This window comes from Sebastes umbrosus, chromosome 11, assembly GCF_015220745.1.
Source record: "Sebastes umbrosus isolate fSebUmb1 chromosome 11, fSebUmb1.pri, whole genome shotgun sequence".
In the NCBI taxonomy this organism is placed as follows: domain Eukaryota; kingdom Metazoa; phylum Chordata; class Actinopteri; order Perciformes; family Sebastidae; genus Sebastes; species Sebastes umbrosus.
The window spans coordinates 31429210-31450066 of NC_051279.1; the positions used below are offsets into that span (position 1 = coordinate 31429210).

Here is a 20857-nt window from a genome sequence, read left to right on the forward strand (position 1 = left end):
AGAAAGGGAATGATCTGTTAATAATGACTTGAGTTCAGGTCTTCACTGTGCCCTTATCCTGTTTATATCTTAAATAATAATCCAATTTTTGAAAATAATTAGTTTTCTTCACAGAAATGAACAAATGCTGAGTATAAAGGCCAACTGTATATTGTAAAAAAAACATGGTCTTACACCCCTTAAATAAAGAAAGCCTCGTGACCCCCCCATGAATCTTTGGCGACCCTAATGTGGGTCGGGACCCGCCGGTTTGAATTATATGGGCTGCATTATTATGGACTCATTGCAATTCCGAAGGAGTCAGAGGTATTTTCTCATGAATTTTTAATAGAGCACTGTCCACTGTCAGAGTTCATTAAGGTGCCAGCCCATCAGCTCTGTCTCAGTCAATCTGAGATGTGGAGTGTTAACGAGCTCTGCCTCGACCCTGCTGATCAGGTGTCTGTCTCTGCCCCCAGTGCTGCAGCACACATAAAGGGGAGAAAGGAACTCCTATTGTTGCAGGTTAGATAAAAGCAGTGTGTCCTCTTTGTCGCTATAGGCATCAACACACTGTGAGGTGCTCTGGGTATCACAGCAAATATATTAGAGGGACATAACAAAACACCTAATGGCATATTGCAGCTCTGATGGATTAGTTCTGAATCACTGCAGAGCCATAGCATTGTAGAAATTCAACTTGGGAAAGGTGACAGTCTTGCACATTGTAGGTTGTGTTTGGATGGGCTTGAAAGGTCATGGGCATCCACTTAAAAGTGGCCTCATTATAGGCTCTCCACTGCTTACACGCTCTCCCTCTTATCCATGCAGAATATCCCTTCCACAGTGGTGTTAAGATGTTTACTGAGTTATCTGGAAAACTGTAAAAACTCACAACCTCATGGTGCTACAGGTTGTTTCTGTTTTATTTAAATTTAAATGTTATAAAAGCAGGTTTAACCTGTGTAAGCATCCTCTGTGCAACTTCTGTATGAAATGCTTCAATTATAAACCACACGTTCCCACTGATTTGGAAAAGGTCATCTCTGCAATTATTTTCTTTTTAGTTTAGTTGAAAAGTAATTCCTTTATGACCTTCCTGTCACACCTGCAGTCTATCCAGAAAGCTGTATAATGGGTCTGAAAAAAAAGAGATAATTTCACTCACTTGTCATTTGAGTAATATTTAAGACCTTATTACATTTCAATGCACCGCTGTTGATAGGCTGCCTCAACCTCAGATCCCTCCACACTAATAGGCCTAAAGTTCATGCCACCTATAACACTTAGAATTTTCTATTAAAGGTTAACACACTTTGAGACTTATGTGACTTGAATCTTAACGGTTGAACTTTGTAAATGGCTCAATTTCACAGATTTCTAACTTCCAACTTTCAATTCAAAATGAATGCAGGATGAATGTCCAAAGTCTGGCTCACGGACAAAGGGCAAATCTAGCAAAATGTACACACAAAGTGTCACTTATCCTATAAAAATAGTACCTGAGTACTAATTAATGTTTGTATATTATTTTTTGTCAGGTCAACGTATATTAAAATAAAAATATATATTTTTGTTTTTTGTGAAAGTGCTTTTCAAATATCATTTTGTGCATGGTTATGTGCTCCTTGTGTAAACAGGTTTTTAAAAAAATAAATACAAAAATAAAAAAACTTCTCAAAATATAAAGTATTATCATAGTAGTAATAGTAGTAGTAGTAGTAGTAGTAGTAGTAGTAGTTGAATGTTGATGTGTATGTCCTACACTTACAGGGTCGCATCTAGGATGGAACAACAAATTGCTAAATCTGAAAAAACTCTCGCGAGACCGCTCTGTTCGACGACATATCCTAACTATTCGAGATCGAGAGGCAAATGCCTAACCATCTCGCGAGAGTTTCCCCAGCTTGCGGGCTCCCTTCTAGACACTACCCTCCTACAGCTCCATTCAACATGCCGCATTCCTCGTGGTCACGTGACCAGCGCGCTGTCTAATCACGTCGTTTAAATGATGTGACGCACCAGATTCAAAGTTGGCAGCAACGTTTCTGTTGAACTACTCCTGCAGCTACATGTTTTCATGTTTCCACCCGCAGATCAAGCTGCTTCTGAAAAGCTTATAAAAGTGATATAGCGAGTATCTCCATGTTTTCATACGAGTGAAGTGGGTTTAAACTCTCAGGATGGACGGTAGAGTCATTGGACCGGGTCCGTACCGGGCGACCAAGCTGGTGAGTCTGTTGGTGAAAGTTAACAAGGCACAGGCTAATGTGACGTTGAGAAGCTTCAGCTAGCTCTGTGTTAACGTTATAATGTAGCTAAGCTAAATGTGTTAAGTTGGTTTCATGTTAAGAACGTTAAAGTTAATAATTTATACGTATAACGTTACATTAAGCAGGCGAAAGCGATAAAGTACTTCCAAACTCAGCTTAATGGTAAGTTTAATTAAGTTAATTAAGTTAATGAACGTTAACTGCTAACACTTGTTTTACTTAACGTTACTCAAGTAACTTTAAGGAGTTCAAGCAATGTAAATAGTGTCCTCACAAGGCTGGTAAAACAGCATTAAACGTGTGTTAAAGAGTCAACAAAGGCGACTTTTATGAAGAACTGGGACTCTGCCCTCAAGTGGGTAACTTTAGACCATAATATCCTAAACACCTGTAACCTACAGGTTTAATTTAGTCGTGACTGTTTCAGAACTATGCAGTAGTGCTATTTAGCATTTATAATCACCTCATTTACGAGGATATTCCATGGTATTTACATGTAACGTTAGATGAGTTGCTAAACACCTGCATCTACCAGGTTCAAAATGTGTTTCCTGTGTTAATGCATCATGTGTCATTGGCTCCTGTTCATGTAAAAGCATCATAACAACATCCCATGCTATTACTCTCAGCTGTTTCTACATGTAGGACCAGCTCACTGGCTGTGGCTTGGACTCTTTAATCCCAACTACAATAAATGACTGTGTGCATTAGTGCAAAATCCCATACTGAATCTATATTCATGTTTTAACATGCAATATCATAAAACATCACATGTACATCAGGCTGAAACTTTATTTTTTAAAGGCAAATTTGAATACTAGAGAGTGAAATAGCTTGATCGGTGACAATGGGGCCGATCTATTCAGTTCTATGTTTATATACATTCTATACTGGAATTTCAATTCCTGTTTATGTTTTGACCAATTTGTTGGTGCACTAAAAAGATTTACACCTAAAGTGTAGCTCCTGTTCATTTTGAAGATTTTTTTACCAAGTTGCTGGTGCACAAGATTATTATTTTAATAATAAATAACAGTTCAGTAAATGTATATCTATGTATTTTATTTGTTACATTTTGTTTGCGAAGTTAGGAAAGCAATGTTAAGGTCAAGCCTGATGTTGCCTTACACCTAAAATAATGATCCCAGTCACTTGCATACAGTGAGGCATACAGCTGACTAATTAAACACTGGTATCGGATCGGTACTCGGTATCGGGCGATACCCAAAACCCAGGTATCGCTATCGGTTATCGCTATCGGGACTGAAAAAGCTGGATCGGTGAATCCCTAGTTAATTCACCCATCCCATGTTATTTAATGTTTCCTTTAAGCCTCTTTTTTCATAGCAGACATTTTGACCTGTCATATTAAGAAGGTACAGATGTTATGGGTGAGTTCTTCTCAAATGTCCCATTGGCACAATAGTAGGACCCTGAAACCAAAGCAGTAAATGGACTTCAGCATCATCCATTTTGTTATTTGCCCATGTGTCTTTCTTACTGTGACAGTGAAATTGTGGGGGAAAAAAGGCCCAATACTCAGTGCCAGAGAATCTCTACTGAAATCAGAAAAGATGAGATACAGAGTGCACTGAAAAACAAGAATGACAATGGCCGTACTATTTATATTTTTTCCCTGATTGGTTTCCTGCCTAGTATATTCAGCTACAGCCTACTATAGCTATTGTGTATTGCATTTGTACCATCTGGTATATCAAACACACTGCAGGACAGAAACCTTTTTTTTGCATCTGTTGTAATGAAGGACCATTCCTGTCCTTTTTCCCAATGGGCTCAAGGCCAGCCTCTTGTCTTGAGTTTTTTAATCTTTTTCAAGATTCAGACCAGCCAGAGTGGGCAGTATTTGCTTTCAAGTTGATACTCTTATAATGACCTTGTGTATCTCTCTCTATCTCTGTCTGTTTTTATCTACTTCTATCATTTTCTCCTGCCCATCTGAATACTTTGTGAGATAACGGCTGTACCATCCAAAACACTACAAGAAGGAGATAATGCTCTAGGCTATCTGTTTGGATATCTGCCCTACTTTTTTCCAATGTGTGATTTTAATCATTATTAAGAGAGACAGTGGTGACTGTTTACGTGCACAGCTTTGGTGCTGCAATATAAATCTAGTCTATGAAATGTAGAACATGAACAGTATTCTTTATTCATAGGCTGTATATTTTGTGTCTATTTTCACTCACATTATGTTTTTTCTATCCCTTTATGACAGCAACTAGAAAATGTTCCAAAACAGCCTTCACAACATGAAGCAGGAACTTGTGAATGCATAAAATGCCGTTACCGTTATCAGAATAGCAGCTTCAGTAAAATATTGCCATATATAACAGTCTATTGCACTATATTGCAAAGGAGCACTCGCCAAATTTGCTATCGTGACAAAAGTTGTACAGCATTTGTCACACCACATTGTCACTTATGTCTCTTCTTCTGCAGTGGAATGAAAACATTAAACTCTTCCGTGGAGGCATGTCGCTGAGAAGGCACTGGGCACACTTCCGCTACTATGATTGCAGTTTCACAGGATCCGAGGCTGTTGATTATCTGCACGAGCTGCTGAGACGCAACTACAACTTTGGGCCGAGGTGACTCGCTACCAGACGCTGCCAGCTGCTCAGGAAGTTCCTCCAAGGCCCATGTCATTGAAGACATCAAAGGACGCCATGGGACAGAGGACTTTGAAGACAATGGCCATCTGATACAGGTACTACTTTGTCATCCTGTACTGTTATTCGTGTTAGTTGATACACCAATTGGCATTGTTGCTGCATCTTCACAGTTTGCTCTGTACACCCTTCTGAGCCCTGGGCTGTTGTCTTTCTCTCCAGGTTCCCCACTACATCCCCCCTGAAGTCTTTTCCAACCAGGCCTCTGTTGAGAGACAGCAGTGACCTTCCCAGACTCATTCGCTGGGATGACTACGAAGAATTGCCTCAGCGGGAAAACATTCCACCCCTAAAGGCTGCTGCCATGGTGAGAAAGAGACAGAGATGTTTTATCTCCTCCACTGCTTGCTTAAAGTCATGCTGTGCTTGAAGTATATAAGCTAGGGAGGAAGAGACAAGATAAGATCATTTTAAGTGTCCACCCTGTTTCAATTACTACTGTGATGGTAATGCAATGCAATACAGTACAAGAAACAACAGAAAATACTCCTTTACTTTCAGTTTTTGTTCAGGCTACTCATGTATATATTATATTATATTGAAGGGTGTTTCTAATATTTTTTCCTCCACATTTACATACTGTATATGGAGGAACAAAAACTGCAGAAACCCCAGATATTACAGTGTAAAACATTACCAAACAAAGTACATTCTGAACCATATTACCATTAGGGCTGTACCGAATAGTTCGAAGCTTCGTTCATAATGTTGACGTTTGAATTCTAAATCAAGATTGTAATGCTGCACAGCTTTTGTTTTGCATGTCTATTCAGTCTAAACCCTGTATTTCTGCACAGTTGCAGATAAATATTACTGTAGGCTACACTAATCAGTGTTTCCCATATAAAGAGGGGGCAGCGCTAATTCATTTTGCAACGGTGGTGAGCCGCTAAAATTTCACACAATGTAATATCCTCTGCTCTTGAGTGCAGGGCTTAGCCTCTCCACACATACAGAGCGGAGCAGAGGACAGACGGGTGAAGTGTAGATAACGTTGTCGGTAACGGTTACAAACAGGCTCGGTAGTGAATAGTATTTTACCACAGTATGTGTAGAATTAGATTCTAGTGGTGGCTGCGTATGATTTTTTTTCTGACTCGTGTGATCAAACATTTCCAATAAATCCTGAGCATTGTTAAAAAGTACAAATTTATTGGGAAAAAAAATGGATGAGTTAAATGAAAGATAGATTCATTTAAAAAATTCACAACATGTTTTTATCTAACAAAATATTCTGCTACAATCCATATTTGTCAGACTTTCAAAGCTTTAAATCAAAAAAAAAAAAAAAGACATTTGGTACAGCCCTGATTACCATTAAGTCAATATCAACACAGATGTCAACATTTCAATTCTTTCTTTCTTTTTACAAAGTTTAACAATGGTGGGATTTCTGACATAAACGTTTCATTTGATTGTATTACAAGACTGTCGTATAGACCTTTTTCGCGGCAGACATTTTGACTTGTCCTAGTAGGAAAAGCACAGCTATGATTAATAACATTAATGATAGCCTTATTCCACTTCGGGGAGGCTTTGGTGTTGCGCATACTGCCTCACTGGAATAACTTACTGTGACACTTAATGGAACTGAACCATAGATTGTTGATGTCATCAATTTCACCTGTGCTTCTCCTACTATGGTAAGTCAAAATGTATGCTGGGAAAAAGGTCCATTGGATTATTATTACATAGGACTTTCTAGGTTTCTGCTCACTCAGTGCGAGTCCAAATGAACCTTTTCATTCATGTCACCTTTCCTTCTTGAACAGACCTCCGATTTGTGGAATAAAAGGCACAGTGTAGCTATTGGGGATGTGAATGAATGCAAGCTCATACGTCGGAAGGAGATAACTCCAAAGCAGGTGGACCACATCTGGAAATCGATGACAGTAGCTCAGTATGTAACCCTTTTACATACCTTATTAAACACTTCCACTGTTCAAGTTGTTTGTATCTTTTGCCCCCTAATCAGTGGTTCCCACCCTAGGGTGACACAGCACCCAGCTTGGGAACAACTGCTCCAGATACTTGATGCCAACTCTGTTGTTTTAGTTTGCAGAGAGTGTTGGGCCTGCAGTCATTGGATGGAGTTTTAAACCCAAAGCACGTGATCGGCAAGCACATTGTTCACAATGTGTTCAGCGTTAATAAGACGGGCATAGTCGTATTGGAGAACAAAGCCGGTATGGTTCATTTGATTCACAATCAGAAGAACAATTGTTGTGATGCAACTTATTTATTAGGACTCACCTATCTCTCTCTCTCTCTCTCATCTCTAGAGGACATGCCATATTGGGTGGTATCAGCAATGAAATGCCTCGCCAATTGTAAGTATACATTTTATGCACACTCTAAAAATTACTGTTAAAAAAAAAAAAATCTCCATCTGCTTTGGGACTGGGACTGCAGTGGTTCCAAGTACCCCAAGGACATAAGTAAAATCTCTAAAACGATCGAAGCCTCCAGTCTGTAATGATCATTTTGAAAGAGTAGGTGCCATATTTTCCAGATGGTTGATATCTCACTCTGGGTTTAACTGTTTATACAGTATGTGAATGTATGTGCGTGATTGTGCGCATGCATATACCATAAAATCTTTTGTACCATTTTGCGTGTTTATGTGCATGTATTCAGCATTAACTGTATTGTTTCTGTGTGTAGCACTAACAGCTGCATCCGTCTTCTTTCTCAGGGCCCAATGGCAATGAGAGCAAACAGCCAGTGTACCCGGGTTTCGAGAGGGATGTTCTGAGAACAGTGGCAGATTACTTTCAGAGACTCAAAGAACCCCTGCTGACTTTCCATCTATATGAAGTCTTTGTCAACATTCTCAGTGAGTGCTTCATACTTGTACACAGCTACAGATAAACCGTCGCTGGTTTATTTTGTGTCCAGCCTGTATGTTTTCCCTCAGGATCAAGATTCCTCTCTCCTCATATCTCTGCAGGTCTGCTGCAGGAGCAGGAGGTAGCCACCGAGGCTCTTCAACTCAGCTGTGTCTTACTGCCGCCGCCCAACCGAAGACGCCTCCAGCTTTTACTGCGCCTCATGGCCCGGGTCTGCCAGAACCCCCACCTGCCTCCACTCAATGACACCATTGCTACCCGCACACTGGTACACATCCCTAAACAGTTATATGCTCATATATATGTACTACTTAAAATAAGATCCAGTATAATGCTCAAACAATATAATAAAAATATATAATAGTCCGTAAATTAATACTACCTTATAAAGCTTTACAAGCTTATTGGATTTTGCAAGGTGAACACCTCAAACCACAGTCTCTGTGGAGACTGAAAAAACATGCAGGCCTACGGGCAGAAAGAAAGGAGCTGTGGGGAACATGTGTCCAGAACCCTTGCTACCTATTCAAAGTCAATGGGAGGTGGACAACATTCTCTTCCTAAAAATGTGTATTGAATACAGAGTGGTCTGAATCTGTACATGCGGTAGACATAGCAATTACATTTCCTAGGATTTGCTTTTATCGACCCGGTTATATTAGAAAACAACCCCTGCATGTGTGTATACACTAATTGTTAACGATTGCTACACCTACTTCTATTCCATATTAGATATACACATATAGAATATTAATGACAACCCAAGTTAAAGGTGCTAAATTTGAAATTCAGAGCATTAATATAGCAGCAAACAACTATTTGCGATGTAAAGATATAGTGAAGTAATGGCGTCCTGAGCAGAGAATGAAGGCCTGCTGTGTGTGATGTAATCCGGGCTTCTCCGTGCTTTATTTGCGTAGCCGGTCTAGTTGCGTGTGCGTCCCAGTGTGTGTGCCCCACTGGCTTGCTAATCGCCGCCACGCTGCCCTGCACTTATACGGCGGTTACAACTGAGATAAGACTGTCACGACTGTTCCAAATACCATTTTTTGGGCTTCGAAGCTCCAGTGAGAAATATTCAAAACTTTGTGGTGGAGCGTGCACAGCAGACTGACACTGGTTCTTCTGTCTGTCTGTCGCCATCTCCACCATTTCAGTGCTGCTGACGCACTACTGTACACACACGCGTAACAAACAGCAATATCCGTCTGAGAATAACTAATAAAAAAAAGATACGTGAAAAAAACCCCACTTAAATAGTGATTTGGAGGTCGAATACCATGGCAACGGTCAAAGCTTCGAAGCATTCGGGTCAGCCCTAGTCACGAACCTCAATATCGTTACAGAGGCGTAACGGCCACCCTCCGGTCCCCACTCAGGTTAACACTGTTAGCTCTGTCAGCACTGTTGGCGTTGTTAGCACTGTTAGCACCGTTAGCTGCTAGCCGCCGGCTCAGCCATCGCCATGTTGAGGCAATCCTTCAGTCATAGATATGCTCTGAATTTGGAATTTAGCACCTTTAACAATTGCCAGTGCCATCATCTTTGAAGAACTGAGGTACTATAGCGCTAATCGTGAGGCCTGTCTCAACACATTAGGTATACGACAGATAAAGGGAGAATTTGTTCATGAAAATTGTATATGGCGTATTCACGGAGGGATGCACCTCACGGTACCTGCAAACTTTTCAGCCACATCAGCTCCAGACATGCACTCATCTCTCCACAGAATCATTACACAATGCAATACACTATCTAGGGAATTCTATAGGGCACACTCCTCTAGGGGAACTAAGAGACTTTATAAAACCCTCCATTCACAACATAAACCGAAGATGCTTTAAAGTAAAGTCACTGAAAATGTAAAGAACAAAACGTAAACCTGCAGACACCTTCAGGAATAGCTACAGTTAGTAAGTGAACTTGTGTTTCGAAATTTTTTTATCACTAAATATTATACTCTTAAGCTTTACAAAAATAGTTTGTTGCAGCTCCATGTATTTTTTTATAGGTCTTATATGATGCTATGTTATACACCAGAAATATAAAATCATTGAGGTGTGAACTTAATGTTCTTTTACAGCCTATTAGAACATAATCTGATGTTTTATTAGCAACTCAGACTATATTAAGAATACATTTTACTATGCTGTCTAGATGCTGTAATACTTACTCGGCTCCGAAACAAGTGTGCAGTTTGTAACCCTCCATGCATACAAAATTCAACTATTAAACGCTTCACAAACGTGGTGTTGGGTCCGGGGGCTATATACAGATGCTCATCATATTGTGTATACCACCAATATTGTTGTAATGTAATTAGTATAGTTATGTATAGTGTAGCTGGTTTCTATAATCCTACTTGTGGTCTCTGTCCAGATGGTGCAGATGTTCTCCCACTGCGTTCTGGGCTCAGTGGAGGAGATGGACCTGGATGAGCTGCTTGCCACCAAACTGGTGACGTTCATGATGGAGCACCACAACACCATCTTCCAAGTTCCTTCCAAGCTGCGTTGCCAGGTCGAGGAGCACCTGTCCCACCTCAAAAGAGTTCAAGTCAGTACACTTTCTACAGTCGCAATTTATTTATGAATGAGTCCATGTCCACCAAGCCATATCTTTGCATCATTTGTAGATATGCACCGATTGCAATTTTCTTGGCCGATTCCAATTTTTTTGAAAAGTGTTTCCTGCCCATTCCGGTTTTCTTTCTTTCTAAGAACTATAATTAACAGCATACACAAGGGCTATCGATTAATCTGTCAACTGTATTACAGATTAATCAACTAATCTAAACGATTAATTTTCCTCCAAAAAATCCAATCGATCATTTAATTTTAGTTAATTTTATTGTCATTGTATAATGCAGCACAAGACAAAATGTAAACAAGGGTTTACATGTTAAAGTGCAAGACTGAAGGATGTGTGCCGTCGAGATGTGTGCTACTTGCTGTTCTGCACATGCAACAAATAAGCTCCCCATATTCTTACAGTATAGAAGTGGTGTAATATACTGTAAAATGATTCTGTCATGGGAGCATTATTTGATATGGGATAATGGTCTATTGAAATACACGGTGCCGGTGTGTTGGCCTCAACAGTTTGCCAGATTGGTTCCATCATCTTGCCGAGCACTAAGTGTGGAAAAGTGGTACAGTCACTGGTAAGTTTAGATAATACTTAAAGCCACATCAAATTGGGATATTGCATACATTTCTATGTTAATGTGAGTGTTGCAGTAGCTTGAGGCAACGACTGTGTTTAGTTGTTGGTTTAGTGTCCCATCTGGCAGAGATTATTTCTTCGAGTTTGCTTCTGTAGCAAACTGAGATCTGTGATAGAGAGCCGCAACAGGAGTGGAAGTGGAAGCAGCTGGTCAGCAGCAATATTGGGATGAAATTAAATTCACTACTGTATATGAAAATATGAGAGGTTCTAGTCACGGTGGCATTTACATAAATGTAATTTAAGCATCCAATAATTAAACGAAAGCGGAATTGCTAATCCAAATCTGATATGTAATATCACTGCTGCACTGAAGCCTGCTGTTCCTGTATGTGGTTCATATCTGTTGCCAAGGGAAACGTCATACAGTATCAGAAATGATACCACAGTCCATAGGGTTTTTATTGACTTTTAGTCCCCACTGCTTCAAGGTAAACCTGTTGTTTTTTTATCAATGTAACCCTATAGTCATTGTAGTAGTATTTCTTTAAATATATAAACATATGACTTATTTTCCATACAGCATATGTTTTACAGATTTTCAGTAGAAAATGTTGTGGACTGGAGTGATCAGAATCTCTACAGGAGCAGGCAGGAGTGGGAGGGGGGTGGTAACTGTTGGAAACCCTGTAGGAACGGTTGGGTGCTGGATGGAAATACAGTGTCATGCTAATCTGTGAATAACGAGAGTCACTTATGTGACGTAGCACCATCAGAACTAAAACAAAACGAGTGACACTTTTTGTGCCTGCAACTGAGAGGGGGTGCTTCTTCTTCTTTTATTCCTCTGTGCACAGTTGGTTCATATTGATGTGTGCATGTGTTTTCTTTTGGCAGGCACATCAGAGAATGTTGAACACAGACTGTATTGACAGTCTGTGTTCAACATTGTTTGGCCTACAAATGATTGATTTCAGTCTTTTAGTCCAACAGTGGCTGCATTAGCTTTACACATCCCACGCTGTGAGAATAGGACTGAAAACATGATTTCATCTTTACTGAATGCTGAAAATGACATTTTAAAACTGTATTACCTCTTCCTAACATACAGCGAGCAAGCGAACGCCTGAATGGTGAACGGTGAACGGTGAATGGAGCATGAAAAAATGTCCAGATATACTATGAGCGATGAGATTGATGTTGATTAACTGACAGTTACTGTCAGCATCGATTTTGATAAATGAAAATAAGTTGGATGTACGTGAAACTTTGCTGAAATAGAGCTAGGGCAAGTGTTTTTGTTTTTTTCAAGCTTTGCCTGTTCGCTGACACACGCAGCAGGTTAGGACATCTTCATTGGGAATAACTGAAACTATCTGATGTTTGCTCGTTCGCATCACGTCCAGTTAGAAAAAAGTGTAACCCTGTACACTTAATACTTAAAACTTATTCCTATTTACTAGTCATATTAATTATCCACATTAAACTGTCCTGGGAAGCATGTAGGCATAACTAGCCTCCCACTATGTTGTGTTACTGTACAGTTACTGAGAGGGCAGATCCTAAACTATCAATGAATCCTCAAAAATGTACAATAGTTGACAACTTCCAGTTAATGTCATTGACAGATATACTGTTGTTCCAACATTTAGCTAGGTGAGTCAGGTTACTGGCTGTATTGTTGAGCAGTTTCTGTGCATATTGTGTATAAGAACTTTTGACTTTGAGTTGTATTGTGGGTTCATGACATTAATTATTGATGATGATGCAGTAAATATTTCAGAATAGCATAGTTTAATATTTAGTTTATTAATCCAACATTTCCTTTGTGTCTTCCATCAGATCAAATACGCGGGTTCAGATACAGACTTCAGCGCATCTCCAGCTTTTTGTAAACAGATCAGCAGGGTGGAGTCTGAGGAGCCGAAGGTGATAGGAACCCAGACCCCCCTGCAGGCGCTGCTGGAAGGCCTGATTGCAGACAAAGAACTCCCTGCTAAGGACAAGAGGAAAAGGCTCAAACAGGTATGGCTCTACTAATTTGAACTGTTAAAAGAGAAATGTAGATCTTGGAGGAGGTGTCTCTTCTGCTCTCGAGCAATATGCTCTAAAATTGACATGAGTCATTTATGCTTAAGAATGCGCTTGTATGTATTTTAGTGTGTTAGGTGAGTAAAGAGGTGAAGATGTGATTCCCATACAAACGGTGTTTGGTGTGCATGTACTGTACAGTAATGATGCATGTCCTCACCTTTTCAGTTCCAGAGGTCGTACCCAGAAGTCTACCACAATCGATTTCCCACCGAGGAAAGCAAAGCTGCTGTAGTGCCCGAGAAAACGCCACGACTCAAACCTCATCTCATGTTCTTCAACCTCAAGAAACCCTTCCAGCCCTTTCAGAGGAGCTGGAGTTTTAGAGCGTGATCTGCCACCATTGACACATCTACACTTCAGGTCTGTACGCACAACTCAACCTCAGCGTCATGAGACACGGAGCAATGTGGCTGTAATGGTGCTCCGGCCGTACAATCAATGTTTAAAATTATAATTACTTGGACTTTGTAGCACTGTTAAACTAAGTCAGTTCACAAAAATACACTCAACAATAATAATAATAATAATGATAGTACATTCCCACTAAATCTTAGTGGTATCCAGCTTGGTTTAGTTGCAAAACATTGGCAACTATTTTCAAACTGCAAACAATAAATGTGGATGGCTGAGCTGACCCTTTGAACAAAAACATTTTACTGTGTTTCTAGAAAACTTGAACAAAGTATAGAAAGCAATGATGCACTAACACTAAAAGAACCACTGATGTCTCTTAAAATGAACAGAATAGTTGTTCCAAAACTGTGTATTGGTACATTTTTCTACTAAGATACTGTATGTTAGGAAGATCTAATAAGCAGGGGTGACATTGTCCTCCCCGTAACTAAATTGAATGGAATGCATTTCAAAAGTATTAATAGGTTATTAGGTGTTAACATTATAGGTTATGAAAAGTGAATGAACATAGCGCTTCATACTCTTAAAACATTTCTATTGATACATAGTTTTTTACTGTAACAGAAATATTCAGATGCATTTCCTGGTATTAATTGGCCTTCAAACTGATTATGTAATTTCATGAGATTGACTCTTGCAATGCAAAGGTGCATTCAATTTTTATACTGTTTATGTGGAATGATCATGATGTTGAATCTAGGCAACTCGGAGCCTAATCTTTGTCAGTTAAACAGTTATTTAATGTTAATGAACATATCAAGGGTTTGCTGAGAAAGGGAGTGTATGTGACGTGTTCAATAACTGAGGAGCTGTAGTTGAGCTTCAGCTGATAATTTAATTTGTAACTACAAAAAAAAATGTTAACAAATGAGGGAAGATCTACCTGGCCTGGGTGAAAATTGTAGATTAAATCTGCTGTAAAAATTGTACAACTACATTAAGTAATTTTTTTAAATCTTGATGCTGAATCCTAATCTCAGAAAAAGAGAAAAACCGAGGCGAAAGTGTCCTTACCCTCTAAGCCCTCCTTTAACCATTACTTGACAGGTCCTGCTGTATTATGCACTCTTAAAACGACTCATTTCATGTTTTTACTTGTTGGTTTTATTCTGTATATAAGAACTCTTCTTGACTGGTACATATTTCAATGTCTCAAATACTCCTCTTTCACTGTTTTCAATGTTCATTTTCTATCACCTGCTGTTCTGTCATGTCAATCAGTTTGTTTTTCACTTAATTTGAGAATTGTTTTTATTTTTGTAATGATTAAGTGCTGATATTCCTATACGGATTTTCATAGATGTTCTTTGAACAACTGTAATAATGCTGGAACAACTGTTACACTTGAATTGCTGCTCTGTGCTGGAAACTCTTCAACAGGATAATAAAAATGAATTCATGTTGATGCTGATATGAGGGATGATTTGATATTTTACACAGGAGAACATTGTTTTGATATAACCCAAACATAACATAAATGAAATGCATCGTCCAGAGTGGGATTGGTGTAATTTCCTGTGCTTCATCACCTCTGGTAGAGAACATTAACTGCGAAAACATAACAAGCACAGGCAGAGTTTATTGTTGGTAATTGAAGTTAGATTTCTGTGTTTATAAACGGAAATATAATAATCAATTATAATCCCATCATGGTATTAATACTTTTAGTACTTTATCCTGAATTGAATGGGAGTTTGAATGGTTTAATAGAACATGTACAGCATATGTTATCATAATGAATAAAAAGCAACACAGCAGCATAATAAAGCAGGGCCCTAAATATTGGTTTTATACAACTTTTAATGGATTTTTTCTTTTTACTTAATAGTGCACCTCCCCATTATTTAGAAATATTAATTTGCATTTTTCCCAGACAAGTACTGCAGAGTGAAATCAATTTAAGTTGTCTGCCCTATTCCTTCTTCTCTCTTTCGTTGCTGTCACATGAAAAGCTTTTAAGTGATGGTAATTCTTTTGTGTGATGGCTAAAAGAGAGCTGCAAGTCAGCGGCTGACACCTGCGTGATTTCAGAAATAAACATCCCACACTGTAAACACTTTGGCTCGTACGCAGACGTGGAAAGAAAACTTCATCACCACCAATAGGTGATGATTCATTGAGTTTTTTTATGCGGTCATAGAGTCTTTGAAGTTATTCTGGTGGCACAAGTTTACAGACGTGGACAAAATTGTTGGTACCTTTCCATTAAAGAAAGAAAAACCCACAATGGTCATTGAAATAACTTGAAACTGACAAAAGTAATAATAAATAAAAATTGACTGAAAATGAACTAATGAAAATCAGACATTGTTTTTGAATTGTGGTTCAACAGAATCATTTTAAAAAACAAACTAATGAAACTGGCCTGGACAAAAATGATGGTACCCCTAGAAAAGATTGAAAATAATTTGACCATAGGGACATATTAAACTAAGGTGTGTCCTGTAAATAGCATCACAGGTGTCTTCAAACTTGTAATCAGTCAGTCTGCCTACTTAAAGGGTGAAAAGTAGTCACTGTGTTGTTTGGTATCATGGTGTGTACCACACTGAACATGGACCACAGAAAGCTAAGGAGAGAGTTGTCTCAGGAGATCAGAAAGAACATTATAGACCTTCATGTTAAAGGTAAAGGCTATAAGACCATCTCCAAGCAGCTTGATGTTCCTGTGACTTCAGTTTCACATATTATTCAGAAGTTTAAGGTCCACGGGACTGTAGCCAACCTCCCTGGATGTGGCCGCAAGAGGAAAATTGATGACAAACTGAAGAGATGGATAATACGAATGGTAAGCAAAGAGCCAAGAACAACTTCCAAAGAGATTAGAGGTGAACTCCAAGGTCAAGGTACATCAGTGTCAGATCGCACCATCCGTCACTGTTTGAGCCAAAGTGGACTTAATGGAAGACGACCCAGGAGGACACCAAATCATAAAAAAACAAGACTGGAATTTGCCAAAATGCATATTGACAAGCCACAAAGCTTCTGGGAGAATGTCCTTTGGACAGATGAGACAAAACTGGAGCTTTTTGGCAAGTCACATCAGCTCTATGTTCACAGACGAAGAGATGAAGCATCCAAAGAAAAGAACACTGTACCTAATGTGAAACATGGAGGAGGCTCGGTTATGTTATGGGGCTGCCTTGCTGCATATGGCACAGGGTGTCTTGAATCTGTGCAGGGTACAATAAAATTTGATGACTATCAAGGGATTCTGGAGCAAAATGTGCTGCCCAGTGTCAGAAAGCTTGGTCTCAGTCGCAGGTCATGGGTCCTCAAACAGGATAATGACCCAAACCATACAGCTAAAAACACCCAAGAATGGCTAAGAACAAAACATTGGACTATTCTGAAGTGGTCTTCTACGAGCCCTGATCTAAATCCTATTGAACATCTGTGGAAGGAGCTGAAACATGCAGTCTGGAGAAGGCACCCTTCAAACCTGAGACAGCTGGAGCAGTTTGCTCACAAGGAGTGGGCCAAAATACCTGTCGACAGGTGCAGAAGTCTCATTGAGAGTTACAGAAATCGCTTGATTGCAGTGAGTGCCTCAAAAGGTTGTGCAACAAAATATTAAGTTAAGGGTACCAACAATTTTGTCCACGTCTGTATGTGTTTGGAAAAATGAGACAATAATAGTGAAAACTGGAGTAGAGTGTTATTGACCTTAATGTCCATGGGCATACATTGTTGATTGTCTTCTTGGTACTACTGTTACTCTGGGAGGTGTCAAAGTTGGAAACTGTGAGTGTCAAACAGCTTGTAGATACAGGAGGCGTTTCAACTGTTTCTATTTCAATCAATACTGCTAGTGATTGATTAATTGTGATTTTGTATTGAGCTCTGAGCGCTGTTACAATGCAAGTGACTTAAACACACTACTGTGCCTGAACACAATTCATTGTGTAAGAGTCCACAGCCTACAGGCTGCACATAGGCACAGTGGTACTTTGAGCTAAATGATAATGGCAGCATGCTCTTAATTACAATGTTAACATGCTGATGTTTAGCATGTAATGTTTACCATGTGCACCAGCTTACTTTACTATGTATGCATGCTAACATTTGCTAATTAGCGCTAAACACAAAGTGCAGCTAAGGCTGATGGGAATGTAATAGTTTTGCAGGTCCAAGTATCGGACAAATTCAAATTTTGACCTAATGACGCTAGATGGAAGGTGGAGGAATCACCAAAGTTGTTAAAATTAATCCTGAGATGGATATGAATGTGTATACAAAGTTCCATCTCAGGATTTGTCGAGATATTTTACTAAAAAACAAAACTATCAACCTCATGGTGGCGTTAGGGGATCATCAAAAGCAGTTGGTTTAACATGCGGCAGCCATGAATGTCTGTACAATGTTTTGTGGTTATGCATCCCCTTATGAAAAAGTAGTACACTTCAGGTTTATCTTAGTATGTATACTTAAGTGAAGTTGAAGTATATTTCCCCGAAGTATACTTTATGTAGTAAATAATATCAATATACTAGTAGTATACTTGTAAGTGTATTAATTCAATACTTCTTGGGACTAAATTGGCCCACTTATTAGTTTATGAAAGTACATTTTAAAGTACTCTGTTTAATCGTTTTTATACTGCAAGTATACTTGTATATACTTGTAGCTCACTTTTTAGTTTGACAGTACACTTTGTATACTTAAATGTAGAGTACTTAGCCAATGATTTATGTATTACATAAAGAGACTTGCTCCTTTTGCAATTTGACTTGATGTTTTGTGATGATAAAAAAATGTATACAATTTTCTCACATGCCTCCACGGTGAACGCTGAATCGAAAAACGTAGAAAAAGTCTTAATGAATTGCAGTAAATTCATATCAAAACATTTGTTTACAAACTCTCACATACTTTAGGCTACTATATCAAAAAGTAAGTACAACTACAAGCCAAGTATACCTTTATGCCGGCCTATAAGGCAAGAATACTTAATTATACTTTTCTTAAGTATATCTCGATCAAAAGATGAAGTACAAGTATAAGCCAAGTAGACTTTTTTGTATTCTTGTCTGTATAAGCTAAGTATACTTAAGTATATCTCTGATAAGTACATAAAAGTAAACTGAAAGTATACTCTTATTTTAAGTTTAAAATAAGTACACTAATGGCTGAATAAACTTCTATTTGGTAAGAGTCTGCTACAGCTGGATTGTGCAATGTGCATGTGATATTGATTTGAAACATCATTTTGATGAAGAAGATGCACCAGATGCAGACTAATGAACGTACGCCTCTCGTGTTGCTTACCTTAAGAAATCCATCTCCTCTCTGCTGTAGATTAGACTATAACTGAATTATAATATAATCTAGTTTGTGTCCAAAGCAATGCAGACAGATGCAGGCAATGGAGATACGAGTGAGTCTGAGCATCTGAAGGGCATCACGGGTGAGGAGACCACTCAGTGACCCTCTGACCGAACTCAAAAGTGTAATTTGGTGCTGTTATAGAACCGCACATTTTAAAAAGCTACTGAACTCCAACACCTATAATGTAGCATCACCTAATGATTGCAGATCTCAGATAGTTAGTTGCAGGCTAATGACTCTCTAGGGGTTGTCATCTGTCGCTAATGATGTGGTAATATGAAAAACCTGTGTGAAATGATCACAGGACTCTAATGAATGGTGTCGTGGAGAGGTCTGTGTTATGCTTCAGGTATTATCGGTGCATTAATATTCCAGCCTGCAGATAGTACAGTAGGTGTTCCATTCAGGGTGACTGGGAATAGCTGATGTCTCAGCAGTGGAGCGAAGGAGAGGGAATTAACTCCATCACCAGGGACGTCTTCACTTCAGCCTCCATTTAGCCATGAGGGCAAAACCTGACCTGAATACAAAGCAGGCAATTTGTTATTATTCATCAAGATTGTATAGCTGGCATAATGTACAGCTTTAAACTCTGTTCAGGCTCATTCAACAGATCTGATCTATAAAGGTTCTCTATACGATATCCAGATCATCAAACAAGTATTTGCAATGTAAAGATATAGTGGAGTAACGGCGTCCTGAGCAGAGAATCAAGTCTCCCTTTATATGTGTTGTAATACGAGCTTCTCTGTGCTTTGCTTACATCGCCACGGGTACACGTGCTGCATGTGAGCGTGCCCCACTGGCTAGGTCACGGCCGCTACACTGCGCTCACACAGCGGTTACAGACGATAACGGCGTTGTCGTGGAAGCGTAGCCCCCAGGTTAACACAGTTAGCGCTGTTGCACCATTAGCTGTGAGCCAACGGCTCAGCCGTCACCATGTTGAGTGCCGTGTGGAGGAAATAGAAAATGCTTTGCATTTCGAATTTAGCTCCTTTAAAGAGGACCAATTATGCTTATTTTCGGGTTCATACTTATTAAATTACGTATTTTGGGTTCCTACTAGAACATTTTTACATGCTTTAAAGTTCAAAAAACGCTTTACTTTTCTCATACCCGCTGTGCTGCAGCACCTCTTTTCACCCTCTGTCTGAAACACTACCAAACCTAACTTTTCGGAATCCGCTTCACCTCTGCTCTAACTAGCTTTGTTTGAGCTGCTAGACAAAATGTGTTACTTGGTGACATCACCACGTTACTGAAGAAAAAGGCTGGACTTCAATCAAGGTGTTTAAGGCAGTTCAGGAGCAGTGTTTCTGTGAGGGAGAGTAACTCCCTTTGGTGTGGACTTTAGGCTTTGTAACTTTGCGGACAAAAAAACTCATTAAAGGAAAGGGAAAAAGCAGAATAGGTCCTCTTTAAGTGTTGTTGACACAGTCTATTATGCAAATTGAGAGCCAAAAGGGGAGGAAAAAAGAAAAATCTAAATGGTTTCAATTACAAAAAATCCAATTTTCCAAATTACTATTATTAGCACTTATTGACTAATTCTGCTTGTTTTTGTTTTTGTCTGTGTTTTTGTGCTTTGGCTCGACTGTGTGAGAAGAGGGAATTAAGCTGAACACTTAGGTTTCACATTGGTATTCTGCAGTTCTGAGGCTGTCACAAGTTGCATGTGCCCATATAACATTTTTTGGGGGATATTATGTGTTAGTGAGTGAGCCCATGCTCTCCAGTTGAGAAAGCCCATGCTGTTTCCCTGATGTGTTTCTGGGAATAGACATGTAGCTGTGGTAATTGGTTTTTCACTCTGGAAGGACCTGAAAGCAATGCAACACAGGGAGAAAGCAAATCCTGCTGTACTGTATGTGTAATATTGTCGCCCTATCAAGTACAGAAATATGTATAAGAAAAATGAAAATATCGGTTGCCACCTCGTGCTGCCCACACTAATTTGTTGGATTAACTTTACTGCTGCTGCTTGATTGTAGTTTGTTTTTGCCAGCGGCAGACACATGATGTTTTATGTGAAATTCACTTATCCTAAAATCTTAATTGATTC

The 20857-nt window shown here is 39.2% G+C and overlaps 1 protein-coding gene across 1 annotated transcript; it reads left to right on the forward strand.

The window, feature by feature from the left end:
• Positions 1-1629: 1629 nt before the first annotated feature.
• Positions 1630-14875, forward strand: LOC119496293 (DEP domain-containing protein 1B-like). Its single transcript, XM_037783476.1, is given in 12 exon segments — positions 1630-2210; positions 4713-4904; positions 4906-4980; positions 5079-5249; positions 6715-6842; positions 6998-7128; positions 7225-7272; positions 7638-7778; positions 7893-8059; positions 10171-10347; positions 12799-12981; positions 13216-14875. Coding segments are annotated over 12 exon segments (1626 nt in total). The 5' UTR covers positions 1630-2162; the 3' UTR covers positions 13381-14875.
• Positions 14876-20857: the final 5982 nt, after the last annotated feature.